The sequence below is a fragment of the Pelodiscus sinensis genome, chromosome 2 (assembly GCF_049634645.1).
Source record: "Pelodiscus sinensis isolate JC-2024 chromosome 2, ASM4963464v1, whole genome shotgun sequence".
NCBI classification, from domain to species: domain Eukaryota; kingdom Metazoa; phylum Chordata; order Testudines; family Trionychidae; genus Pelodiscus; species Pelodiscus sinensis.
Window position 1 is genome coordinate 213,768,052 of NC_134712.1, and position 26,721 is coordinate 213,794,772.

Consider the following 26,721-nt stretch of genomic DNA (forward strand, 5'->3'; position numbering starts at 1 on the left):
CCTCCCACTCTAGAGTGCAGGGGTGAGACAGCAACTCATTAGTCTGGATAGGTCACACTCATTCAGTTTAGGAGCCGTGGGTTCTACGTGCAGGATAGCTACAAGTTAGGCATTGCATTGCTGAGTCCAAGTCCCCAAAGCCTTGTGTGCAGCAGCCATGCAGCTGTGATAGTCTTGGGACTTCTGTTCTACACACAAAGGGCCAGGAAGACACTCACCTCTTAATATTGGCTCCCTACTGAGCAGTGCAGTTATTGGTCAATGTCTTCATTTCCAAAGCTGCGCTCAAAAACAGTCCTGGCTTATCTGAGAGATCACCTTTGATCAGGACCACAATTTACTGCAACTGCTGCCTTTCGCTGAGCAACGGCATTGTAAACCAGTAGAGTTATGCTTGTAGCCAAGATAGATGGGTCTTTCACAGGAGTCTAACCGTATCTGTAGGACTCACTATCAGGTGAAATAAAAATGATTCTTAACCTTACTGAATCAAATGCAAAGGCCATCTTTTTACCCAACCTTTCCTATAAGAGTCCCCTCATTCTCTCCCATTCGTCTAAGTAAAACAAGCAACTCCAAATCCTGTCTCGAGTTGGCAGGGAAAGGTAAGAGAGCAAGTAGTGTCATCTTTTCCCCTCATGACTAGTGCTCATACAAGTATTTGGACAAGTCATTACCAACGTGGGTCAGATTTGGACTAGTGATTTAATGCTGCTTTTTTGTTGGTATTGTAGCTTTCACCTTGGTAACGACTAGCCACAGCCCAGATATCAGATATACAAACTTTGTACCTGAAGCTGATAGGAAACAAGGAAGTAACTGCTTTCACTTTTAATTTGGTGAATGCATTTTCAGCTTTTGCTGACTGCCTTTGCTAGTTTTATGTGCAACTTTCTCCAAAAAAGGGTCTTTTTAATATTATCTAATGTTGCAGCAATCTGATAATTAAGCTACTTAGAAACAAAATTAAAGAAATTGGGTGCAGTGAAAAGACAATTATTAGCTCTATATGCTAGAGCAGTGTAGCTCCTTTTACTAGCTCAGTCTAGGTTTATCTTACACTCCAAACAAAATAGCACAGTGGTCTAATGCTGAAGAAAAACAGGTAAGTGTAATAGTAATCTTTAATCCAACAACTGATAATCATGTTTCGTTGGTCTTCAGTTATGTAGTGCTGAAAATATAATTGACTGGAAAAACACTAATGATGTGATTATTTTACATGGATCTATTATACAGTTGTATAAAGTGATGTATTTTTCACATTAACTAATTACTGGTGAGTTCATAGTTGTGTTTGAGCCAAAGCTATTCCATCATAGAGATCTTGTTTTTTTTTAAATATTAGATTAAGTAAGGGTTTCTGGGTCATGCACTAAGGTATTTTTAAATATTGTTGTTGTGAGGATAATGGCTACTAATAGTTCTTTCCCCAGCACTCTTCTAGGGGCAGAAAATACTCAAGAGAAGGAATAGAACAATGGAGGCGGAGGTCAAACATCGTTCATCAAGTCAAAACAAACAAAACATTGAAATGGCAAATGTAGATTTCCCGCCAGCCCGACACAACGAAAAAAGGCTTTCTAATAAGGAAGCCCAGAAGAGCAGTTCGGTGCTAAACCAGCACAATAACAATGATGAGTGGCAATGTCCAGATTGTTCACAGAAAGGTAAGTGAAATTGCTTAGAATGTTACTTTTCTGGCTGAATCCTTACTGATTGAAAGGATATTGGGCTTTTGTTCTTAATTGTTTCATAAAGTTCAGGGTTTACATACAGGAAATAAGGAATCCAAGTTCTGCTTACATTGTTGAGATTCTGATTCCCTTGCTTACACTGAATAGAATCAAAAGCTTCAGAGGGGTAGCCAAGTTAGTCTGTAACAGGAAAAACTTAAAAAACAACAAATAGTCTAGCAGCACCTTAAAGGCTAACAAAACATGTAGATGGTATCATGAGCTTTCATGGGCACAACACACTTCTTCAGATGACCAGACTATTAAAAGGTCCAGATCCAAGAATAAATAAGGGAAGAAGGGTGATGAGCCCTCCCCCCTCCTTTCTTTATTTATTCTTGGATCTGGACCTCCAACACTCCAGTCATCTGAAGAAGTGTGTTGTGCCCACGAAAGCTCATGATACCATCTACATGTTTTGTTAGTCTATAAGGAGCTACTAGACTATTTGTTGTTTTTTAATTTTTTACTGAATAGAATGTTATTGCACGTGTGGTCCCACTTAATTTTTGATAGGATGGGTGAGTGGGTGAGAAATTTCTATGCCTGGGTTCACAAGTGCAGAGTAAACATTTTCAAGGTTATAAAGCAAATCTTAATTGGTTCCATAAAGCATGGAATTCAGTGTTTGCAAATGAGAGTAACACATGCAGCAACTTACAAGCATTTCATAGACTCTAAACACTAAATACATTAAGACTAATACCTATTTGGAACAAAACTAACATATAGGTGAGCTCATTTGTTTTCCATCAATGAGTTTTTCAGCTCTTAACTAATGTCTACTGTGTATGTCAGAACTGACACTTGGTTTACAGTCACTGCAGCCCACAGAGCTCCGAAGATCATCTGTGAAACTGAGGAGAATCTGGTGAGCTTGCCGACTGCTGCAGTTTAAGAAAGATCTGAGCAGCAGCAGAGGTAGCTCAAAGGAGAACCTAGCTCACCAAAGCTGTTGGCAGATGTATAGTCAGAAGACAGTGGCGCATTGGTTACCCTCAGTTTCTGCTTGGAAGGTTTTCTTTGCAACAGTGAGGACAGGAGATTTTTTTTAATGAAAGCCTAGATTCTGCACAGTTTGATAGTACTTGTCCAGGAAAGATTCCTACTCCCTCCTGGACAAGTAGATTTTCAAACTATTTACATTTGTAAAATATTTGAATACGTGCAGATAGCACCCTCACTTCTGTTTAGAATGACCCATTCGTCCTGTTTTATTCTCTTCTTCCACTTCTTGGGCTTTTCTGCTTAGTCTGTGCCGGATGGGCAATAATTTTAGGCAGGGGGCCATGTCAGAAACTTTTTAAGTGGCCCTGGACTGCCCCGGAAGGAGCGGGGCCTTGGGCAGAAGGGGCGGGGCCAGGATACTTCCCTGCTTCCCTGCCCACAGACCCTGATTGGCCTGGGGGTGGTCGGAGCGTGTGAGGTCTTTTCCTCCTGCCCTCAGAGAGAACCGCCAGCTGTTCTGTACAGCTGGCAGTTCCTTGTAGGCACCCGTACTCCTAGCGGTGGGAGGAGACTTTACACTCTCCTCCTACCCCCAGGTCCTTCCACCCCCAGGTCAATCAGGGCTTGGGGGGAGGGGAGCACTCAGAGTCTTACGCTCCCTGCCTCTGCCCTGCAAAGGGGTGCCGCACATAGAGTCAGCCACTAGCTGAGCAGCAGCTGGTGTTTGACTCTAAGAGCCGCATGCCCCTTGCAGTGTGGGAGGAGACTTCATGTGCTCCTTGCCCCCACCCTACAAGGGGCGACGCGCTTAGAGACAATCGCCAGCTGCTTAGCTAGTGGTTGACTCCAAGCACCACGTGCCCCTTACGGGGTGGGGAAGGGGGAGAGGAGACTTTTGCCCACCCCTGGTCTATGCAGCGATTATACCTTTGTTACTCCCCTCTTGTAGGGGAATAATTTGTGAATGAGCTTGCCCCTAAACCAAATACTCCCACTATACAACTTTCTCCCTTTCTAGGGATGTTAAATATTGGTTAATTGAATAGTCAGTTAACCTCATGTATTCTTATTGGTTGCTCAACTATTCTATAGATCCTGGGGGTGAGCCTGGAAGCCAGTGCACTCCAGCCCCACTCCTGTGGAGGCCCCTGACACTCTGTGCTGCTGCCTCTGTATCAGAAACTGGCCAGGCAGGATCTGGTCCACAAGGGAGCTAGTTTAACAACCAGCTCCCTTCGTGAACTGGCTGCCTGTCTCCTTGCACTGCTGCCTCTGATACAGAGGCAGCAACATGGGGTGACAGCAGCAGCCCCTGTCCGGGGTGTGAGGGGGGGGGCAAGGTCCAGGACCTAGCGCAAGGCAGACCTGAACTAGGCTTCCTGTTCAACTGGCTCCTAATACAATTTAAATGCAGAGCTGCAGTGGGGGTAGGTCCCAGACTCAGCGTGAGCCAGGACTGAGCTGAGTTTCTGTCCACCCTGCTAAATAATTTATTGGTGGGAGGAGGGGATTAGTAATCTATAGCATTAACCTATAAGCATTTGCTAATCAATTAATTGACTATAATATTACATCCCTATCTCTTTCCCAAATCCACTTGTCAAGGCTAATGTAGGAAGAATGAAATCAATCTTTCCACAATCCATTGCGGTAGTATAGAAACTCGAGATGATCTTTTAGAAATCTCATCCTGCCCATTGGATCTGTGATTTTATTTCAACCAAATTCCTTCCTATGGCTTTGATACCACTCTTGGGAGTGCATGATCATAGCACTTCAAGATGAAATAATGCTTGATTTTTGAATGGCCAGCAGCAAGTCACTGCATGAACAAGCTGCTTCACTGGGATGCTGCAATCCTTTGCCACTTTATGTCAGATATGCATGTTCAGTGCGCCTATGCTCAAAAGCCTCCAGAAAAGAAATTATTCAGCCAGAGATGGCAGACTTCAAAATCCCGAACAGTTATCTGCATTTTCTTGTCACAAATTAGGATATTAGGACAGTTTCATCTGTGCAGTGTGTCATCTGACAGGCTGGTTTTGCCTCCAACACCAAACTATATTTCAGTGTCCTTTATGGGAAAAAGTGGAGGTAAATGTAATAATATTTTTTTTATTTAGTCACTGTAAATAATGGGTAAATCTTACTTGTAGTGTAACTCCATTGTGTTAAACCAAGGATGATTTTCTCCCAGTATCTGTCCATTGTTTGAATTGGAAATACATGTAGATTCCACTTGAATCTCCCCATCCTAAATTTTTGAAACTGCAGAAAGAAGACTGCAAGATATGAAGAAAAACCAACTATCTAATATTAACGCTCAAGAAGGAGAGCAGATGCGAGAGAGAGAGAGCCAGCATTCCCTAGCAGCCCCACCTAGCTACAATACAGATTCCCGGATGAGCAGTCCAAAGACAAAACCCCAACCTATAGGAGTCACATTGAAAAAATCAGATGATCTTCATGCAGGTAAGTGGGGGAATGCCTAAACACACCTTCCTGCCATGAGACATATCTGGGCTGTAGATCTGGGGGGCTCACACAAGGAAGGAGGTGGGACAGGTGGTTATTCTTGACAGTGGTTGTGCTATGGTTCACACCAGCACAACCACCTTCCAGCTTTAAAACTTGGTGTGTTTGCGCAGTTTTAATGAGGGTTTTCTAAAACGCATCCTCAGAACAGTATCGAAACAGAAGGGCAGAGTACCAGCAAAGTAGCTGTGTATGTGTCATTTGCCTCCCCTCCTAAGAAGCTTGGCTTTGGAGGAGGACTGAGGAAACTTCAGACATCAATTCGGCCAGGCACAAATGAGAATATGACACTAATATGTGTATCAGGCCAGGGAAGGGATCTAACAGAGGCAGTCTGTCCCATTTAAGGGACAGCTTACCCCTATTCCTTTAAGGGCAGGAGACAGGGAGCATCAAACAGCCTGCCTGCCTACTATGTTTCTAATATTTACTTCTGGTGCATCCTCTTCTGGGAGGACTGGGGAAAGCTTTTCCTTGGTCTGGATTTTGTCATCCTGCCTGCTTACACCAAGTGGGCATCTTCTCTATACCTCTAAGTACAATTGTGACAAGCCCTTAACCATCTGTACTAAGGATGTTAAACAGCGACTTACCGACTAATCAAATAGTCGATGCATTTTGCATTGATTATTCAACTAGTCGATACAGTGACTCCTCCTTTAGAGTGTAGCAACAGCTGATCCTGGGCTCCATACAGCACTGCCGCTTTGAAACACCGTGGGGAGCCTGACGCCAGGCTCCCTGTGGCATTTCAAAGCAGCAGCACCGTGTGCAGCACAGTGTCAGCAGGGGAGTCACCAGCTGATCCTGGGCACCACATGGTGCTGCTGTTTTGAAATGCTGCGTGCAGCCTGCGGACACCCCAGCTGGCCCCGGGCTGCACGCAGTATTTCAAAGCAGCAGCACTGCGTGGAACCCAGGGTCTGGCCCAAGGCTTCAAGCATCGCTGCTGCTTTGAAGTAACCCTTCTTCCCCTCCTTGCTGCCTCTTTCTGATAGTCGACTAGCATGCCAACTATCTGATAAGCATTTGCTTATCGGATAGTCAACTAGTCCTTCACATCCCTAATCTGTACATGGAGGCATAGCATGCAAGTCACAGGAGGTGATAGTACGGCACTGTGTGGTGTTGGTTATGTGTGAGCTGGAGTGCTGTGTCCAGTTTTGGTCACCAGTGTTCAGAAAGGATGTAGAGAAACTGGGCAGGATCCAGAGGTGAGTGATAAAGATGATCAGAGGAAATGGAACACAAGCCCTGTGAGCAAAGGCTAAAGGAACTGGGCATGTTTAGTTTGGAAAAGAAGAGATTAAGGGGGGAAATGATAGTAGCCTGCGAATACTTGAAAGAGTAAACAATATGGCTGTGTCTACATTGGCAAGATTTTACGCAAAAGCTTGCCACCTGTCTACACTGGCCACGAGTATTTGCACAAGAACACTGACGTTCTAATGTACGAAATCAGTGCTTCTTGCACAAATACTCTGACGCTCCCGCTCAAGGATAAGCCCTCTTGCACAAGTATTCTTGCACAAGAGGCCAGTGTAGACAGGCAACGTTAATTTCTTGCGCAAGAAAGCCCGATGGCTAAAATGGCCATCGGAGCTTACTTGCGCAAGAGAGCGTCTACAGTGGCACGGATGCTTTTGCGCAAAAGCACATGCCAGTGTAGACGCTTTCTTGTGCAAATACTTTTAATGGAAAAACTCTTCCATTAAAAGTATTTGCACAAAATCATGCCAGTGTAGACGCAGCCTATGGGAAAAAGTTGTTCTGTCTTGTCATGGAGGGCAGGACAAGAGGCAATGGGTTCAAACAACAGCACAGCAGATGTAGATTAATTTTCAGGGGGAAAAAAATCCTACCTGTAAGAACAGAAGGATAATGAAACAGACTTTTCAAAAAAAGTCACTGGCTAGCCATCTATCTTGAACGGTTTACATACAACATCTTGGCAGGGAGTTAGACTAGATGACCTCTGCAAGCCTTTCTAACCCTATGGTTCTATGCTACTCCCTTCTTCTTCCATCTTAAAAACACTCAGGCTAGGGTCTGCACTACCATGTATGTCAGTATAATAACTTACAGTGATCAGGGATGTGAATAAGCCACCCCTCTGAGCAACATAAGTTACACTGATCTAAAATTTGGTGTGAACAATGCTCTGTCAGCACAAGAGTTTCTCCCAATGACATAGCTACTGCCCCTCATTAGAGGCGGATTAATTAAATCTTTCCCCATCACTATGGCTACAGTATAGAGTTTACAATGGAATAACAATTCAGTTATAGAATTAAAAATAATCTCCCTAAAGATGTAAGCATAAACATGGGTGAAGACATATGGGGAATTAAGGAGGAGAGGACAAAAAATAAGGTAATACAATAATGGTGTACCTGTCCTGAATATTTCCTGAGTATTTTTTTTAATGTTACTACTGCTTAGGGGAAAGATAATGATAATATACTGTGTACGCCAAACTAAAGACAAATGTTTCAAAGCAGGGCTTTAAAGAAGAGCTATTCCAGCTAGACCTTTAAGAAAAATTGATACTTTGTACTTGCACAGTGCTTTTCATCCAAAGATCACTAAGAACTCGAATCCAGCTTTTGTTCTTATTCTACCTCCGAATTTAATATAATATTTATAGTGTGGTATTTAATAAAGGGAAGCCTTTTCCTCTGCATTCCAGTCTGTGAAAGTAAATATTTCTAATATGTACTTGACAAAGATGGTAACGACAACTAAAATTGCAAACGCCGATTACTTTTATGAAAGATGTTGACACCTAGATTTTGCTCACCATAACAACTCAAATATATATGTATACATCATTTGTGTGTACAATCAGGTAGCCAGATGTCTAATTTTCAGTCAGACAGATGTTTAATCTGTTGTTTACTCAAATTTCAGGCACTGCGAAGTTTGGCTAAGTAAGGACTATATAGGATTTGGCAGTATTATACCAAATAGCAAGCCTAAGTAATTTAGTTTTCAGAATCATCCTAATTAAATTTGTATTAGAATTCTAAGGAATAAATATAACTATATTTAATTATTATTATTTACTACTACTACTTTTTAAAAGATCGAATATAATCTGTGTAAATCAGCTAATAGTTTCTAGTAAATCAGTAACCATAGATTGGAGATTTCTAATGAGCATGACCTTAGATCAAAGTCTTTGTTTTTTATATCTTGTACAATCTACCTTTGTGCACTGAATTCATAAAATAAAAAGGGCAAGCACAGCCAGTATTCATTACACACAATTACATTTCCATTTTAAGGTAAAAGACAAAGGGTAGCTTGCAAATCTCAAATGTCATTATACTACTCTCAGCAGTAATGGTTTTGTTACAAAACATCTGCAGGCCAGATATCTGCAAAATGCTACTTGTTTCCTGTTAAGCACAGTCTCAACACCCACTGAAATTAGTAAGAGCCGAATCCAAGTGAATCTCTTTATCTAAAAGAAGCAGGAAAATGCAACTGTCTGGTCAGTTAAGTCCTGTGGGAGGTGGTCTTGTACAAAGAGCGCTGAATTAGACTAAATTAGAATAAATGTATTCTTGCTTTAGGTTCCTCCCACAAGAGGAATAAAAAGGAAACAATGCACATGAGAAAATGCCTATTGGTCAACAGTGCTTTTACTGAGTTTGTATTCACAGGGATGTGAGGGGAAAACAAGTGAAATTACTTTCCCTCTGATATCAGTGAGGCCTCAACTGGAGAGCTGTATGCACTGAGATACAGACAGATTTCTGTCAGGACACATCTACACTAGGAAATTATTTCAAAATAACTGCATTTGAAATAACTCCCAAAATGACTATTTAGAAATAAGCTTATTCCCCGGGAAAGCAGGAATACAGATTTTGAAATAACTAGCCCCTTATTTCAAAATAACAAGCTTGGTAGTATGGACACTCTGTTTGTTATTTCAAAATAGGGGCAGTTATTTTGAAATAGCACCTTAGTATAGACCAGGGCTCAGAGTGTTCTAACACAAATTATAAATAGTACAGGGACAGGTACACACGTGGAAAGAAATGGGCATGTTCAGACAGGAAGAAATATGGCTGCCAACAGGAAAGAAACATAAGAATCCTGGCCAGTCCTGCCATCCATAGTTTTAACAGCTTCAGCAAGGGCATGTCTGAGTTGGGTGTGGGAAAGAGCATCTACCTATCTCCTTTTTCCTGCCCGCCAGCACAACTGTGCTTCTAGGAATGTTTGCTTTAGGTAGCAAGGAAGAATTCACACACATACCCTTTAGAGCACATAATGTCTCCAGCCTTCTCCTGGTCTCTTTTGTGGCTAACAAGAGGCATAACCGTATTTTGGGCCAAGATAACTAAGGGAGCTGATTATGGACTGAACAGCAAAGTTAGACATAATATAAAAACAAAACAGAAAGCTATAAATAGGTGTGCATTTTAGAATGATATGAACCAATTGGAGAGAGTCCAGAGGAGAGCAACGATGATAAAATAATAAAATCAAAACAAAAAATGATAAAAACAAAACCTGACATGAGGAAAAAAATTTCAAAATGGGGCATGGCTAGATTCAAAAAAATAAGATGGAGATGGGTACGGAACCTGTTGACAGTTCGCACATATGTTAAGGGCTGTTGTAAAATCATCTTTCTTGTTCTCCATGTACACTGAAGATAGAGCAAGAAACAAAGTTCTTAATCTGCAGCAGTGGATTTTAGGGTATGTATTAGGAAAAGCTATTTAAAGGAATAGGTAAGTGCAGAAATAGGCTTTCCAGGGAGGATCTGGAATACTCATCACTGGAGGTTTATAAGAACAAACTGGCAAACACCTCTCAGGGATGGTCTAGGTATACTAGACCTTGCCTCAGCACAGGGGGCTGGACTTGAGGGTCTGGAGGTCCCTTCCAGTCCTATAGTTCTATGATACAGCAGCTATCAAGTAAGCACTGGCTAGGTCACCCGACATACTTATAATAAAACCCCACCCAGAGCTAAAACCACATACATGTCTGTGAATGCGCATGCATACATCTGCAAAAACACACTCACCCCTATCAGGGTATATATGGCCCAGATCATAGAATCATAGAACCATAGAGCTGGAAAAGACCTCAGAGGGTCATCAAGTCCAGCCCCCTCCTCTAGGCAGGACCAATCCCAACTAAATCAACCCAGCCAGGGCTTTGTCAAGCCGAGACTTAAACACCTCTAGGGAAGGAGACTCCACTACTTCCCTAGATAACCCATTCCAGTGCTTCACCACTTTCCTAGGCTACGTCTAGACTGGCCCCTTCTCCGGAAAAGTCATGCAAAGCAGGTAAGTCAGAATAGGGAAATCCGCGGGGGATTTAAATATCCCCCGCGGGATTTAAATAAACATGTCCGCCGCTTTTTTTCCGGCTTGGGGAAAAGCCGGAAAAAAGCGTCTAGACTGGCGCGATCCTCCGGAATAAAGCCCTTTTCCGGAGGATCTCTTATTCCTACCTGAAAGTAGGAATAAGAGATCCTCCGGAAAAGGGCTTTATTCCGGAGGATCGCGCCAGTCTAGACGCTTTTTTCCGGCTTTTCCCCAAGCCGGAAAAAAAGCGGCGGACATGTTTATTTAAATCCCGCGGGGGATATTTAAATCCTCTGCGGATTTCCCTATTCCAAAGTTGGAAATTAGCATGGCTATTTCGTAATAGGGGCCAGTCTAGACGTAGCCCTAGTGAAATAGTTTTTCCTAATATCCAACCTGGACCTCTTCTACCTCAACTAGAGACCATTGTTCCTTGTTCTGCAATTCATCACTACTAAGAACAGCCTCTCTCCATCCTCTTTGGAACCTTCCTTCAGGAAGTTGAAGGCTGCTATCAAATCCCCTCACTATTCGCTTCTGCAGACTAAACAGACCCAACTCCCTCAGCCTCTCCTCATAGGTCATATGCTCCAGCCCCCTAATCATTTTGGTTGCCCTTCACTGGACCCTCTCCAATGCGTCCACATCCTTTTTGTAGTGGGGGGCACAGAACTGGACACAATACTCTAGATGTGGCCTCACCAGAGCCGAATAAAGGGGAATAATGACATCTCTGGATCTGCTGCCAATGCTCCTCTTAATGCAACCTAATATGCCATTAGCCTTCTTGGCAACAAGGGCACACTGTTGACTCATATCCAGCTTCCCATCCACTGTAACCCTCAGGTCCTTTTCTGCAGAACTACTATTTAGCTGGTTGGTCCCCAGCCTGTAACAATGCTTGGGATTCTTCCATCCCAAGTGCAGGACTCTGTACTTGTCCTTGTTGAACCTCATCAGATTTCTTGTGGCCCAAACCTCCAATTTGTCTAAGTCACTCTGGACCCTATCTCTGCCCTCAAGCGTATCTACCTCTCCCCCTAGCTTAGTGTCATCTGCAAACTTGCTGAGGGTGCAATCCAGCCCCTCATCCAGGTCATTAATAAAGATATTGAACAAAACTGCTCCTAGAACTGAACCTTGGGGCACTCTGCTAGAAACAGACCACCATCCTGACATCGAGCCGTTGATCACTACTCGGCCTTCTAACCAGCTTTCTATCCATCTTACCGTCCATTTATCCAATCCACATGCCCTTAACTTGCTGGCAAGAATATTGTGGGAGACTGTATCAAAAGCCTTGCTAAAGTCAAGATATATCACATCCACTGACTTTCCCATGTCCACAGAGCCAGTTACCACATCATAGAAGCTAATCGGATTGGTGAGGCATGACTTGTCCTTTGTGAATCCATGCTGACTATTCCTAATCACTTTCCTCGCTTCCAAGTGCCTCAAAATAGATTCCTTAAGGAACCCTTCCATGATTTTTCCAGGAACTGAGGTAAGACTGACCGGCCTATAGTTCCCTGGATTGTCCTTCTTCCCTATTTTGAAGATGGGCACTTCATTTGCTTTTTTCCAATCATCCGGGATCTCTTCTGATCTCCACAACTTTTCAAAGATAATGGCCAAAGGCTCCTCAATTACATTTGCCAACTCCCTCAGTACCCTCAGTTTGAGAGAAGAGTTTGAGAGAAGAGTCCGGACCCATGGATTTGTGTACGTTTAGCTTTTCTAAATAGTTCCTAACCTGTTCTTTACCCACCAAGGGCTGTCCATCTTCATCTTGCATCACTTAGCACATTAGTCGGGGAGCTGACCTTGTCCGTGAATACACAGGCAAAGAAAGCATTGAGTACTTCAGCTTTCCCCACATCAAGACTAGATGCCTAGTCTTCCCATAGTTCCTTCCATCAGGGTATATACGGCCTCCCTGGCCTAGTCCCAAAGTACAGTTCCCTCTATTAGTGTAAATATGGCCTCACAGGCCTGGTCCCAAAGTACTGTTCCCTCTATTAGGGTAAATATGGCCCTGCAGGCTTAGTCCCAAAGTACAATTCCCTCCATTAGGGTATATATGGCCTCATGGGCCTAACCACAAACACACTTCCCTCTCTCAGGGTTGCTATGGCCTAGTGCACAGGGAAGCCTCCCAGACTGCTAGGGAGCTGGCTTGTTGTGGGGTGGGGAGGGAGGGGGACCCGGGCCCTCCCGCTCCACCAGGTCCCAGCCCAGGGCCCTGTTGGCAGTGGAGGATTCCACTGCCTGCTCGGCGGGGATGCCACTTTCAGTCAAGTTTTGGGCAGGGACAGCCCACAGGTAAGTGAAAACCATGGAGACCTGGGAGTTGGGTCGGAAATGGGAGTGTGTGTAGTCTACAAGAGCAGAGAAAAAGGAGGGACTAGGCAGAACTGGGAGGCAAAATCAAATCAGTATCTTAGATGCCTATATACAAATGCAAGAAGCATGGGTAATAAGCAGGAAGAACTAGAAGTCCTAATAAATAAACAGAACTATGACACTGTTGGTATCACAGAGACTTGGTGGGATAATACATACTAGTGGAATATTGGTATAGAAGGGTACAGCTTACTCAGGAAGGATAGGCGGGGTAAACATAGAGGAGGTGTTGCCTTATATATTAAAAATGTACACACTTGGACTGAGGTGGGGATGGACTAGGAGACGTATTGAGAGTCTCTAGGTTTGGCTAAAAGGGGTAAAAACAAGGGTGATGTCATGCTAGGGGTCTACTACAGGCCACCTGCTTGGGTAGAATAGGAGGATGAGGCTTTTTTTAAACAACGAAAACATCCAAAGCACAGGATTTGGTGGTGATGGGGGACTTCAACTATCCAGACATATGTTGGGAAACTAACACAGTGGGGCACAGACTATTCAATAAGTTCTTCGACTGAATTGAAGACAATTTTTTATTTCAGAAGATTGAAAAAGTTAGTAGGGGGGAAGCTGTTCTAGATTTGATTTTAACAAGGGGGAGGAACTAGTTGAGAATTTGAAAGTGGAAGGCAGCTTGGGTGAAAGTAACCATGAAATCATAGACTTAACGAGTCTAAGAAATGGTAGAAGGGAGATCAGCAAAATAGAGATAATGAAAGAGTGTTAGAAGGAGGAGCGAGAAAAATTGTTCTCCTTGACCTCTGAGGATAGGACAAGAAGCAATGGGCTTAATCTGCAGAATGGGAGGTTTAAGTTGGACATTAGGAAAAACTTAACTGTCAGGCTGGGTAAACACTGGGATCAGTTGCCTAGGGAGGTTGTGGAATCTTCATCCCTGGAGGTATTTGAGAGCAGGTTGGATAGACATCTATCAGGGATGGTCTAGACTCTAGACAGTGCTTGGTCCTGCCGTGAGGGCAGGGGACTGGACTTGATGACCTCTCGAGGTCCCTTCCAGCTCCAGTGCTCTATGATTCTGTGAAGTTTTGCTCATAGATGTTATTTTAAATGTAAATGTCTTGTCTGAAACAACATTTCCTGTACTTTTTCTTCAGATTTTGTCTTGAAAGTGGACTGCTTTACAACACTTCTTTTGGCCATAACTATTGGTATAATCTCTGGATTGACTTATTGGTAAGTTCTCAGTGTTTTGTTTCACATTAAACTATACTCCTAGCAGTGTGTCTTAGTAGCATCAGTTCAGACTAATGTTGTCCAAAGGCTAGCTGGTGCCTATCCCTTACATAGCCATGTGAGGAAACAGGAGAGGATGAAGACTTATGCTTATACAGCTGTGACTAGGTTCCTCACAATTGTGCTTCAGGGGCATTTGGAGGATTCCCAATGTGAGCAACTAGGCAGGAGGTGGGAAGTAGGCAAAGCTATGGCTCTGTCTCCCTAAGCACTGGTCAGTTAAGCTAGCTCGATGCATTGTTCTGTTGCATTCCATAAAGTGATCTCACAAAGTATTCCCTCCGGGTATGTCTACACTTGCACCCTCTTTCGAGAGAGGGATGCAAATGAAGACATTTGAAATTGCAAATGAAGCCAGAATTTAAATATGCATATTTGCGTTATGGTGCTATTTCGAAATAACAGACACTGTTAAGACGGGGTTATTTCGAGAGAAAACCCTTCTCTCTCAATAACCCTTATTCCTCACACAATGAGATTTACCAGTTATTTTGAGAGAAGAGTTTTCTCGCGAAAGAACCACGTCTTAATAGCGTCTGTTATTTCGAAATAGCACCATAATGTGAATATGCAAATGAAGCGCGGCATATTTAAATCCTGGCTTCATTTGCAATTTCAAATGTCTTCATTTGCATCCCTCTCTCGAAAGAGGGTGCAAGTGTAGACATACCCTTCATCTCCCAGCAGTGCAGCAAAGGTGCTCTAACAGGAAAGAGGGGGTGTCTAATAGCAGGATTTCTACTGGAGTTTGTAGAAGGAAATCTGGGGGGCTTTGTATTACAGGTGCAGTTTTGCCTCGGTTATTGCAGTCAGCATCAGAAGTCCCATATTCTACTTCCTGTCTGAAGAGAGAGGTTGTATGAAGTGCAGGTTGATAGCCCTGATAGAGGAAGAGATTTGTGGTCTGTAGACATATATGTCCTCCTTGCAAACATTGGGGCTGTGGAGGATTTTCTCTATCCAGATCCATTTTATGCAAGCAGCTCTTAAAGGATCAAGCAACAGAGCCAAGTGGCAAGACAAGGACAAAGAAGATGGATTAAAGTTCTAACTAGTCAAACTACAGGAGTTGTTATGGTGGGCATCTATTGGAAACCACCAAATCTCACCAAAGAACAGGACAAATAGGCATCTGCCTGTAATGTGTAGGAAGAAAAACTTTGTTATCATAGGTAACTTGGGGAGATGTTTGCTGACCATCTAATGCAGCCAGTAACAAACCTTTCTTAGAGCTTCTAAAAATGTTATTTCTTAACACAGAAAGCCCTTCAACTAATAGCATAATTCAGCACTGAACTAGGGTTGTTAAAATGGATATAAAATGATTAATTGGTTAAATGCTAGTGCTTAACCAGTTAATCATTTTAACTTAGGGCATATTTCCAGACACACTCCCAGGCCCCACTGCAGCCATGGCTGTGGGGTCCCAGTGTGGCTGCGATGTCCCATTACCTGCCCCACTGTTCCCACTGTTGGTGCAGCCACAGCAGCTGACCACTGGTGGAGTTCACTGAGAAGGGCTGGTTTACTGTTTAACATCCCTGTGCTGAATCTCATTCAATTAATAGCTAATTAGTGACCTGAAATTTAGCTGTTTCCTAGGTACCAATAATTATGCTTTGTTTACAATTATATTGTGCAATACACATATGGTACCATCTAGCCATACATATAATATGAACTTGAAAAGGACCAATTGTATCGACTACATGATTAGCCAAATAATTGCTCTTTAACATCTGTTACACAGGATTTTACATCCCTAATTAAGATTATGGCTATAATCAAATCTGATGCTTTAGGACTTCAGGGTTGCCTGTGGGAGTCAGGCAAGATGATCTCTTTTGATGCACAGTGGACTAGATATATTCTGGAAGAGTATCCCCCCACCTTCCTCCAAAGCATCAAAGGCTGGCCACAACTGGAAATGGAGAGAACTGGTACTCTGAGGTGGAACAGAATCCTCTCTCTAGAAGCCTGGCTGGTACAGGTTGAACCTCCCAAAACCAGGATTCCTTCATCCAGCAGCATCCATGATTTGGCAAGACCACAGATGCTCCTCCTGACTGGGAACCCCAAGGAAAAGAGGACTGGTGGCTTAGAACCCAGCAGGGCTAAGGCTGGGGTTGGAGCTAGGACTGGTGCTGGAGTCCCAGTAGCACAGCAGGGGCCATGACAGCCCTACAGTAGCAGAGCTGGAGACATGGCAGCCCCAATCGTGGGGCCGGGGCATTCCAGGCTGCTGGGGTTGGGGAGCCGGTAGTAGGGGACTTCCTCTGGTCCAGTAAATTCTCTCTTTTGGAACTGATCTGGTCCTGAGGGGCTAGACCAGAGTGGTCCAACCAATAAGCTTACTCACACGTACAGGGTCATATTGATTACTAGCTTGGGGCTAGGAAGGAATTTTCCCCAAGTCAAACTGGCTAGGATTTTGGGAAGTATTTGCTTTCCTCTGCAGCCTGGGATATGGTTTGACTGCTGGGAACATCTGGCCATATTGTACCTCGTGTAATCAATTCCCTCTCTTTGCAGAGGCATTGGACATTGGTGGCATGTTAATCTCTCCTGCTGTCTCCCTGTGGCACATAGTTTAGTCTTTTTAGGACTGATATTTTTAGTCTCACTAAAATATTTTTAGTCTTTGGGCTTGATGCTGGGTGTCTGGCTGAAAAGGAATGTCCTGTCATATTCAGCTCTGTCTACAAGATCTTCTGGTCTCTTCTTGCTTTAAACTCTGGGGGTATGTCTACACTACCACCCTAGTTCAAACTAGGGTGGTAATGTAGTCAACCGGAGTTGCAAATGAAGCCCGGGATTTGAATCCCGGGCTTCATTTGCATGTTGCCGGGCGCCGACATTTTTAAATGTCTGCTAGTTTGGACTCCGTGCCCCGCGGCTACACGCGGCACGAACTAGGTAGTTCGGACTAGGCTTCCTATTCTGAACTACCGTTACTCCTCGTGGAATGCTAGTAATGGTAGTTCGGAATAGGAAGCCTAGTCCGAACTACCTAGTTCGTGCCGCGTGTAGCCGCGGGGCACGGAGTCCAAACTAGCGGACATTTAAAAATGGCGGCACCCGGCAACATGCAAATGAAGCCCGGGAAATTCAAATCCCAGGCTTCATTTGCAACTCTGGTTGACTACATTACCACCCTAGTTCGAACTAGGGTGGTAGTGTAGACATACCCTATGAAACCCTCTGAAAATATAAATTTGTCTCTGAAGCACATTGGCTGAGAGCGAAGGTAACTTTGTGGCCAAAAAGTAGATAAAAAAGAGCAAGGAGTTAACAGGGAGAGCTGAGGCTGAAGGGGCAGTTGAATGTAAAGGCAAAGTGGGCCAAGAAAGAGCATGTGACAGCTGCTATGTCCCACAGTGGCTTTGAACATGCTGCTTGATAGACAGCATTGTTTTGTATGATTATCTAAGTCTGCGGTGTCCAACCAGTTCTGAAGACCCACTGGTCATCCCCAAGTCCATCCCTAACTTGCCTCTTCTGCATAGCCACAACGCACAAGTTTCTGTTGTTAGGGAACACAACATCCCCTTGTCTAGTTCTTCCCTAATATGTGATTTACTACAGAGAAGGACCATGGCAGGTCTGTTGTATCTGGAACCTTCCATGGAGAATGGGGGCAGGATCTGGCATAAGTATGAACTTTTACCATGCATGTCTGTTGCTGCTCTATAACTCCACTTTGCTATTTAAATTCTTTGCTTTTTGCCTTGTCTCCTGTGCATTGTTGGTATGGACAGCACCTCCTGTAAATTTAAGCCATGTGTGTGATCAGGATCACGTGAGGAGGTCCCAAAGAGGATGGAGAAAGGCTGTTCACAGTAGTGACAGATGGCAGAACAATGCGCAATGGTCTCAAGTTACAGTGGAGGAGGTCTAGGTTGGATATTAGGAAAAACTATTTCACTAGGAGGGTGATGAAGCATTGGAATGGGTTACCTAGGGAGTTGGTGGAATCTCCATCTCTAGAAGTTTTTAAGTCTCAGCCTGACAAACCCCTGGCCGGGTTGATTTAGTAGGGATTGGTCCTGCCTTGGGCAGGCGGCTGGACTTGATGACCTCCTGAGGTCTCTTCCAGCTCTATGATTCTATGGTTCTATGAGGACAGCAATGTTAGATACAAATAAAGGGCCAGTTCCACTCAATTAAACTCCTAGGTTTAGATCAATGGTGAGGCACAAATATCCTGAGAATGGAAGCTGGCCCAGTGTAATTTGCAAAGCCATGTGATTTTGTGGCAACCATTTTTGTCTTTTACTAGGAATGTGTTTCAAGGATGTCAGCAGAAGAACATGTCATTTTGGATTACATTTCTGTAAGTAACCAGAAATCACTCACCAAGCCACTGTGTTTCATTAAATATCATGATCTGTGAGATTACTAACAATGCAAACAGGTATCCCTTCCCAGGTTGGGTGTGACCAGTGCTGTTGTCAGGTCTCTTGATAGCAAAAGGAGAAGGAACTGATCACTTTTTCCCCTGTTTTTTTAATCTCCCTTCCCATTTTCCTCCCACCCTCTCCTTTATGGAAGGCTCACTTCTAGGTTTCCATGTGAGTCTAGTGAATAGAAATGCACACCAGTATGCTTCTTATGCCATAGTGTACATGTTTTAGGTTCCTGATGTCATTGTTTCATTTAGCGATGATTGTTCATTGCTCTTTACCAATGTAAGGACTGGGGCTGTATATACTAGCTTGGCACAGCAGCAGATTAGATGTAATGTTCTAGCCAGGCCATATTCTGTAGGGCTGGATGAATAATGCCTCCCCATGAGAGACTCCACCTAAAGCCGCGCATGAGCTTGCAAATTCAGTGGGACAGACCTGAGTTTAGGCTGCTTTTCCTCACCTTCGCCTAGGCCAGTGCACTCAGCCACACTAGGGAGTCTGTCAATAGCTGGTGTGTAGGCACACATATGCCATGTATCACCAGCTTTGTGGGCTCACCTACCATACTGGAACTCAAAAGGTAGGCAGCTACACTGGCTTTATGTGGAGATCCTCTGGCCAATATATTCATCAACATTGTTCTGCTGTTCCCAACACAATAGCTCTGAAATGAAGTCTCCAGAAGAGGGCTGCCTGGGGAGGGAGGCTCATGTGGGCTTGAGCTTGGATGGTAGCCAAGTCTCTGTGGAAGCAACTTCCACACAGCTATTTATAGTACTCTAGCTCAAGCCCCCATTAGCACAAGGTTGTCTACCAGCTGCCAAGTAGAGATACCCTTGGTGAGGAGGTAGAAATAGGAAATAGTCCTGTGTGGAGTGTACATACACACACACACAAATAGCAGGTGGCAGGGGGAAGGTGAGCGGATATTAAAAGAGAAATGTAAGAGGGAGAAAACAGAAAAGGGCAAGACACAAGTGATACAGTTAACACGTGTAAAACATATCACCTGGGTACTTACAGTTGTTGCTGATCAAAAAGTGTATAGACATAAATAAAAGCTACTGTTTTGAAAAAGTTGGTCCCAGCAACATTTTTGCAAGGGTCTGTATTTCTGCACAAATCTGTAGATTGAATGACACCTCAGCTCAGGCAAATCAGATGCAAACTATGCAAGTCATTTAAAGTACCGTACTTACAAACATATGATAATATTCTAAGAACAGGTCAATCCTGTGGTCAGGGACCAGAGCGTAGCTGGGGTTGATGTACCTTACATTTGATTTTTCTGGGGAATCCCCATAGCGGGAGGTCGATGGAGAAAGTGACTGAGACTCTAAGGAGTACCATAGTTGATGGCGGGGGGGAGGGAGGGACCCTCAGTGTTCAATTTAGGTCTCAGCTAGACCTGCTAAATCAAACTCAGTAAGTATAGACAGATCTAAAACAGCTACCTCTCTGATAATCGTTTTCTGATACAAATTTTACATCTGAATAACTTTTATGCTATTTTTTAAATAACAGAAATAGTAACAATTGTCATCACTATATTTAGCAGAAATATTAATTAGTGAAATTTTTTTACTTTTTTAGTCCAGCAAATTTTGCTCTACCATTAATAATTGCCTGCTGTGAGAACAACTGTAAAAAATTCCCACTGAACTTAATTTTACCATTGATGCTTGTAAGTATATTGTTGAAGTCTTTGTTTTCCCGATGGGCTCCTGGTGACATGGCTTTTGGGGGAGACTAGCCCCCAGCCCTTCCCTCCTCTTCTGCTCACCTCTCCCTCTCCCCTCTGCTTCTGTCCCCCATCTTCCTGCAGGAGCTCAGCACCCCTTACCCTGGCCCCAGACCGAAGTGGCTGGAGAGGCAGGTGCCAGTTCCAGTTCTCTGAGGTGCAGGGCAGAGTGGCTGCAGAACTCCCAGCCCTGGTGCTCCAGGAAGCATAGGTCCAGCACCCCCAGCCCCGGTGCACTGGGCAACCGGATGGCATGGTTGCAGCACCCTGCCAACCCCAGTGTGCTAGGCAGTGCAGTGTGAATGCTGTTCAGGCAGCACGACCCCAGTCTTTCCCTACTGGGGGGCAGGCCAACCTACCTCTGGGACAAGGTAGAGAATTGGAAGGAAATGTTAGGAGGAAGCTGGCTTTGGGGTGGGGCGGCACCAGACTGTTTGGGGAGACCCAGCACCCCCTGCCTCTAATACCCACTGCCAATGGCTTTCCCTATCATTTTCTTTAATGTATTTTAAGGAACTCACTGGGTCTTCTTCAGACACGCTAATAGGTAAATGTGAAAATTTCTCTGCACCAAAAAATGACTGCTCCAATCCTGGACCCGGACAGCACCATCTATTCTGCAGGATGCAAACTGCTGAACAACATGGAATTCCTGTAAATATAACAAGGACACATTGGCTATGTCCACCTCCTCCATGGACACAATGTCTAGACTACATCCCTCTTTTGAAAGAGGGATGTAAATAAGACAAATTGAAATTGCAAATGAAGCCAGGATTTGAATTTTTCGTGCTTCATTTGCATAATGGTGGCCACACGTTCTTTCGAAAATGGGTATTTCAAAAGTGAAACTGCTGGCTAGAAGTGGTTCTTTAAAAAAAACAACGACCCTTTTTCGAAAGATCCTGTACGCCTCAGGGTTTTTTTTCTTGAAAAAACCTCATCTAGATAGCGGTTTCCAGGGGCGGCCTGTGAGCCTAGGCAAACTAGACAGTTGCCTAGAGCGCCACCGGCCTGGGTGCCCGATGATGACATCACGGTCATTGACGGCCGAGCAGACGGGGGTGCCACCTATGGTGCCAGCTGCCGCAGCCAGTTTCAGGCCGCTCCTGGTGGTTTCACTTTCAAAATGCCCATTTTCAAAAGAACATGCGGTCGCCATTATGCAAATGAAGCACAGGAAATTCAAATCTCGGCTTTATTTGCAATTTCGATCTGTCTAATTTACATCCCTCTTTTGAAAGAGGGATGTAGTCTAGACATTGTGTCTGTGGAGGAGGTAGAACTGAAAGATTGGAGGAGAGTCTGTATAACAATAAAAAAAATAATCTTAGCTCTTATTTAGATGTCTAGTCCCTGCTTTACAAAGGACAGTCTGATTTGCTCCTCCTCTGCAGTGCTCACTACCTATTTTGTAGTGTATCCTTTAATCACATGATGGAATAAATCCATCTCTTGCCTGGCATCCAGGAAAGCTGAAGAGAAGAAAGGATGAAAGCTATCATGATGGTCAGATCATTTAATTGTATCCTCCTCCCTCCCAAGTTTTTGTCTCTAGAGCATTCCTTCTTGTGCCTTCTTTTTTGTGTCTTCTTGTGTCTTGAGTATTCGTTCCTGTGTCCTTTTTGGAGGTCCAGAACCCTACATTTCCCTAAACTTTGAAATTCAAATTTGTAGCCATTATTTTCCTCAAATATGTAGGGTAATCAAGGTTCCAAAGGAAAAATAGGATATCCCACAGTGATGGTCCTCAATCCCCCCTCCAGCCTGAGGTTTTCCTACCCCTCCCATACTAGCAGCCAGTCCGACTCTCCCCTGCCCCTCAAGCCCGGCATCTGCCCACACAGGGCCAATCTGAGGCCGCCTTCTTCTCCCTGTGCACCAGCCCTGTCTAAGAACCCTCTACCACCCTGATGCCTGCCAGCATAGACTGATCTCCTGAGCTCTTCCTCCCATATGAGGGTGGTGTTGCTTCTCACCCGTCCTCCCACACATTCCTTTGCACCCCACCGGGGCCACATTTTTTGGCAAAACTGCATTTGTCCAGTTTGCTTTTGCCAACTGATGATCAGTTGGCAACAGCAAAAAGGCAAATGCCCAGTTTTGCCCCAAAAGTTGACTTAAAAAAGAGCCTGTCCCAGATAAAATGGGATATATGGTCACTTTACATGTGTGCCTGTCAGAAAATGGCCTGCAGACTTATTAATTATTCCTCTTTCACTTTATTATGATGTAAGCATCAAGGCTGACTGTGGAATTGTCCAAACAGGTTAACAAACAAATAATAACACTTTAATGAAAGAGAATGGACCAGGAGCTGATTTCCTTAGGGATTTTCTATATGCTGTGTTTTTTTTTACCCATCACCATCCTGACCATTTCTTTCAGTATTTCATCCTATTAATATAAGGAGCTGAAGTAAAAAATATGCATTATTTTACTAACGAAAGTGTTCGCTCTCTCTGTTTTGGATTTTTTTAGATCCTAGCTGAAAGCCTGCTGCTTGGAGCGATTACATCGTAAGTCTTTAAGAATTTTCTTTAATTGTAATAGATCCTCTTTGTGCCTTTAATTGAAATAATATGTGGTATTCTTGGATTTTAGCTTCTTTGCTGCCACGACATTAATGCAGGTTGGAGGAATAACAGCATCTGTGACTTTGGTGCTGTATTGGTTTGTTCTGAAGTCCAAGGTAAATATCATCTAATGAAATATTTTGCAAAAGTACACTTTGAAAAGTCAGTATTCGCATGAATTTACCAACAAAACTGCATCTACTTAAAAGTTTGTCATGTAGAGTTCTGGTGGTGTATTCTTTTACTCAGTAGCTTACCTCAAATACTGATTTTGTTTTTGGCCCTAGAGAAATTCATATTAAAAAAAATCAAAGTATTTGACTGACCTAAAACATGTGGGTCTAATTAACCTACCCTGTCCTATCCTCCCACAATATACACATTTATTTACCCACACATTTTGCTGCTCTAATCTCAGCAAATGGTGATTGCTTGCAAAACCCAACTAAACTGGGCCTTTGGGTGCTGCAGCCATGCCATCCTGCTGCCCATTTATTTCAAAGGCTGCGTCTTGACTGACAAGTTTTTCCACAAAAGCAGCCGCTTTTGCGGAAAAACTTGCCAGCTGTCTACACTGGCCACTTTGAATTTGCACAGGAACACTGATGATCTAATGTAAGATTGTCAGTGTTCTTCCACAATTACAATGACTCTTCCGTTCGGGAAAAAGCCCTCCTGCGCAAATGCTTTTGTGCAAGAGGGCCAGTGTAGACAACTGAGAACCGTTTTGCGCAAAAAAGTCCCGATGGCGAAAATGGCGATCGGGGTTTTCTTGCACAAAACCGCGTCTAGATTGGCACGGACGCTTTTCTGCAAAAAGTGCTTTTGCGCAAAAGCATCCGTGCCAATCTAGACGCTCTCTTCCACAAATGCTTTTAATGGAAAAACTTTTCCGTTAAAAGCATTTGAGGAAAATCATGCCAGTATAGACGTAGCCAAAGTGTTTTCCATTTGAAAATTCTATCATCCACATCTATCATCCATATCTAGAATTCTATCATCCACATCTAGAATCACTCACACAGGTACTAGTGAGTGCCAATGTGTGCGTATTAAGAGCTGGAGGCCAGGTAAAGGACCTATTTAAAATCAAGATGTGCAGTAACTTAGAAACCAATAAAACATATTTCAGGGATTTATTTAGTTTAAGCAAAGGCCAGGATATGGGCAGGAGCTTAAACCAGCCTTGGTAACTTCAGAATTTCATTATCACTACTGTATATAGTTGACTCAACCTTACTAATCACCATCCTTGGGGAACATGGTAGCATTTACAATCACAGATGTCTTGGTTAATAGCAATTGAAGACAGCCTATTGTATTTGTTGTTCTCAGTGGAACATCATTCGTGCACCTGTGCCCTCCTGGATCGTGTTCTCAATGTTGATCATCTTTGGAAGTCTCTGTTGCTTTAACAAATCACCAGTAAGTAATTTATTATTTCTCACAAAGGCACACAGTGTCTTTCCAGTGATACAGTTCTTATAAACACAGTGGGTATATGCCTATAGAGCAGCTAGAGGTGTAATTTCCAGATTGGGTAGCTATACGTGTACTAACTCTGCTCATGCTAGAATCTAACAGTAGTAGTGTGGCCACAGCAGCTCAAGTACAGTCCATTGCACTCACCAGGCTGGGCACATACGTGGGTGGCTAGCCTGAGTGTCTGACAACAATTCTGCTACTTTTAGCTGTTACTGCAAGCAGAGTTAGAACATGTAGGCCTACCCATACTGGGAATTTTATCTTCCAGCTGCTGTGCAGATGTAGTCTATCTCATGAAATAGTACCAATAGCCCCATCTCTCACTACCTGAAAGTACATCAAAATTCCCACTGCAGAAAGGAATGCTGAACTATGCACTTCAGGAAGCAGGGCAACTGTGTAACAAATTGTACCCCTCTGAACTTTGTTTGGTTTAATCATCTGATCAGTAGATGTCTTCTATATGTTCTTCCTGTTTGATTCCTCTTTGAGTAGCAAAACCAAATGTGTTAACAGGTATCTATAGGCACTTACTGATCTGCCAGCCATGAAAGGTTGTACGTGTTTTGTTCATGTTCCCCAAATGAAAAATGGATTACTATGCAAAAGAGTCTTTCTGTTCCCCCGAGTAAGTTTAGTAACTGATATATTAAGCGTATTAATTGCCAGTTATGAATTAGCATTTGTTTTCAGATCAACTGCAGTTCTGCTAGGACTTTTTTTTTTACTATGCCAAACATGTCCTTTTTAAGGTTGCTATTGATTTAAATGCACTAAAGGCAGTAACTCTCTGCTAGTTTTCATTTTGCAATGATGGCGAACACAAGCATATTTCTTCACTTTTTTCTTAGACATTACAATTTGTTTATGGTTTGTTTGGGATGCTGAGCTCCGCAATTGTAAGTAGACTGTTTGTATAGCATTCTCTCTCTCTCTCTTTTTTACAGAATGTTACTATTTTCTTTTGGCCAAAATTTTAAAATGAGTTCTCATGTGAGGTTCCTCACTCCATAATTACGCACCTAAAAAGCTGTGGTCTGATATTTCAGAAGTGCTAATCCAAGTATACTCAGTTCCCATGAAAGGCAGTAGCTCTGCAGATGCTGAGCACCTCTATGAACCAGGCCCCTTTCCCTTTGGCCTGTTGTGGAGAAATGCAAAGTTTCTTCCCTAACAATCTTGTCTAGGCCATTTAGTGATGGGACTAATGAAATGCAGTGCTTGCTGCAATGGATGTATAATTTTGCTGTGGATAAGCAGCAGCAGTCTCATTAGTGTTAGTATGACTGCCTGAGCACCCTACTAGATTGTAATTGCCGAAACAAGGGATTTGGGGCATGTGACAGTGGGCTGTTCCCTGTGGTTGGTGTTACGAAGGCCCATGGAACACGAGAAGTTTGAAGGAGCTGCCCTAAGGACGGCAGGGGCTATAATAGAGTAATAGATGGACAAGAAAATATTTGTAAAATGCCTTTTTCTTACAAGTTTTCCGAAGAGTGACAGCTTAAATTCTGCTCTACAGTCTTATAGGACTAGAGGTCCCACAGGCTATGTCTACACTGCACTCAACTCAATATAAGATACCCAATTTGCACTATGTAAATTGCATACTTATTTCAAGTGTATTTTGAAATAGCACCAAATTTCAAAATAGCCTATCTACACAGCACCAAATTTTGAAATAAAGTGCTATTTCGAGACATCCCTTAATCCTCGTGGAATGAGGGTTATCGGGATGCTGAAATAGCACGCCCATTATTTCAAAAATATTTCAAAATAATGGGCGGCTTGTGACAAAACGGGGTTTGATGTGTAGACCTACCCTTAAGGAGAAATAAACCTTTGCAATTGTGATGTCCATAAATATTAACAAATGTACCTGAGACCATGCAACATGGTTATGGTCATAGAATGTTGCACAATAAGCTTAGTCCCAGATGAGGGCAAGCACTGTACTGAAACCGTGCATTTTGTAATAAAAGTTGTAATTGAGGTTTTTCCTTCCTTATTCTTGTAAGCATTTGATTAAGAAGATACAAATTAGGATCAAAAGAGAATCCACAAAGGAGCAAAAGCCCATGGATTATACCATCTCAGCACTGAAGATCTACACAGGCATTGTACTTTTTTTCTTCTTTATGCTGCAGTTAATGGAGCCTGTCAACTGTTTGGACTGAGATTGCTGCCCTTGCCTTTGAGGTTGGCTCTGAGTTATTGGCAGGGTTGAAATCCTTTCATATAGGCCATCTGATGACAGAGGCATGTAGACTAGGCTACCCGGCATAGGAAAATGAA

At 43.3% G+C, this 26,721-nt stretch overlaps 1 protein-coding gene across 1 annotated transcript; it reads left to right on the top strand.

Moving 5' to 3' along the window:
* LOC102451949 (protein lifeguard 2) lies at positions 1-26,721 on the top strand. The gene is made up of 11 exons (XM_006114466.4): positions 1-1,105; positions 1,437-1,670; positions 4,959-5,156; positions 14,077-14,155; positions 18,495-18,548; positions 20,218-20,308; positions 22,847-22,884; positions 22,970-23,057; positions 24,277-24,366; positions 25,278-25,325; positions 26,445-26,721. The coding sequence occupies exons 2-11, from the start codon at positions 1,481-1,483 to the stop codon at positions 26,601-26,603; spliced, it is 1,035 nt and encodes a 344-aa protein (XP_006114528.2). The 5' UTR covers positions 1-1,105; positions 1,437-1,480; the 3' UTR covers positions 26,604-26,721.

Coding starts and splice junctions, on each gene's coding strand:
- LOC102451949 (XM_006114466.4), top strand. CDS start 1,481: ATGGAGGCGGAGGTCAAACATCGTTCATCAAGTCAAAACAAACAAAAC. Junction 1,671..4,958: donor TCCAGATTGTTCACAGAAAG/GTAAGTGAAATT, acceptor TTGAAACTGCAG/AAAGAAGACTGCAAGATATG. Junction 20,309..22,846: donor TAATTTTACCATTGATGCTT/GTAAGTATATTG, acceptor GGATTTTTTTAG/ATCCTAGCTGAAAGCCTGCT.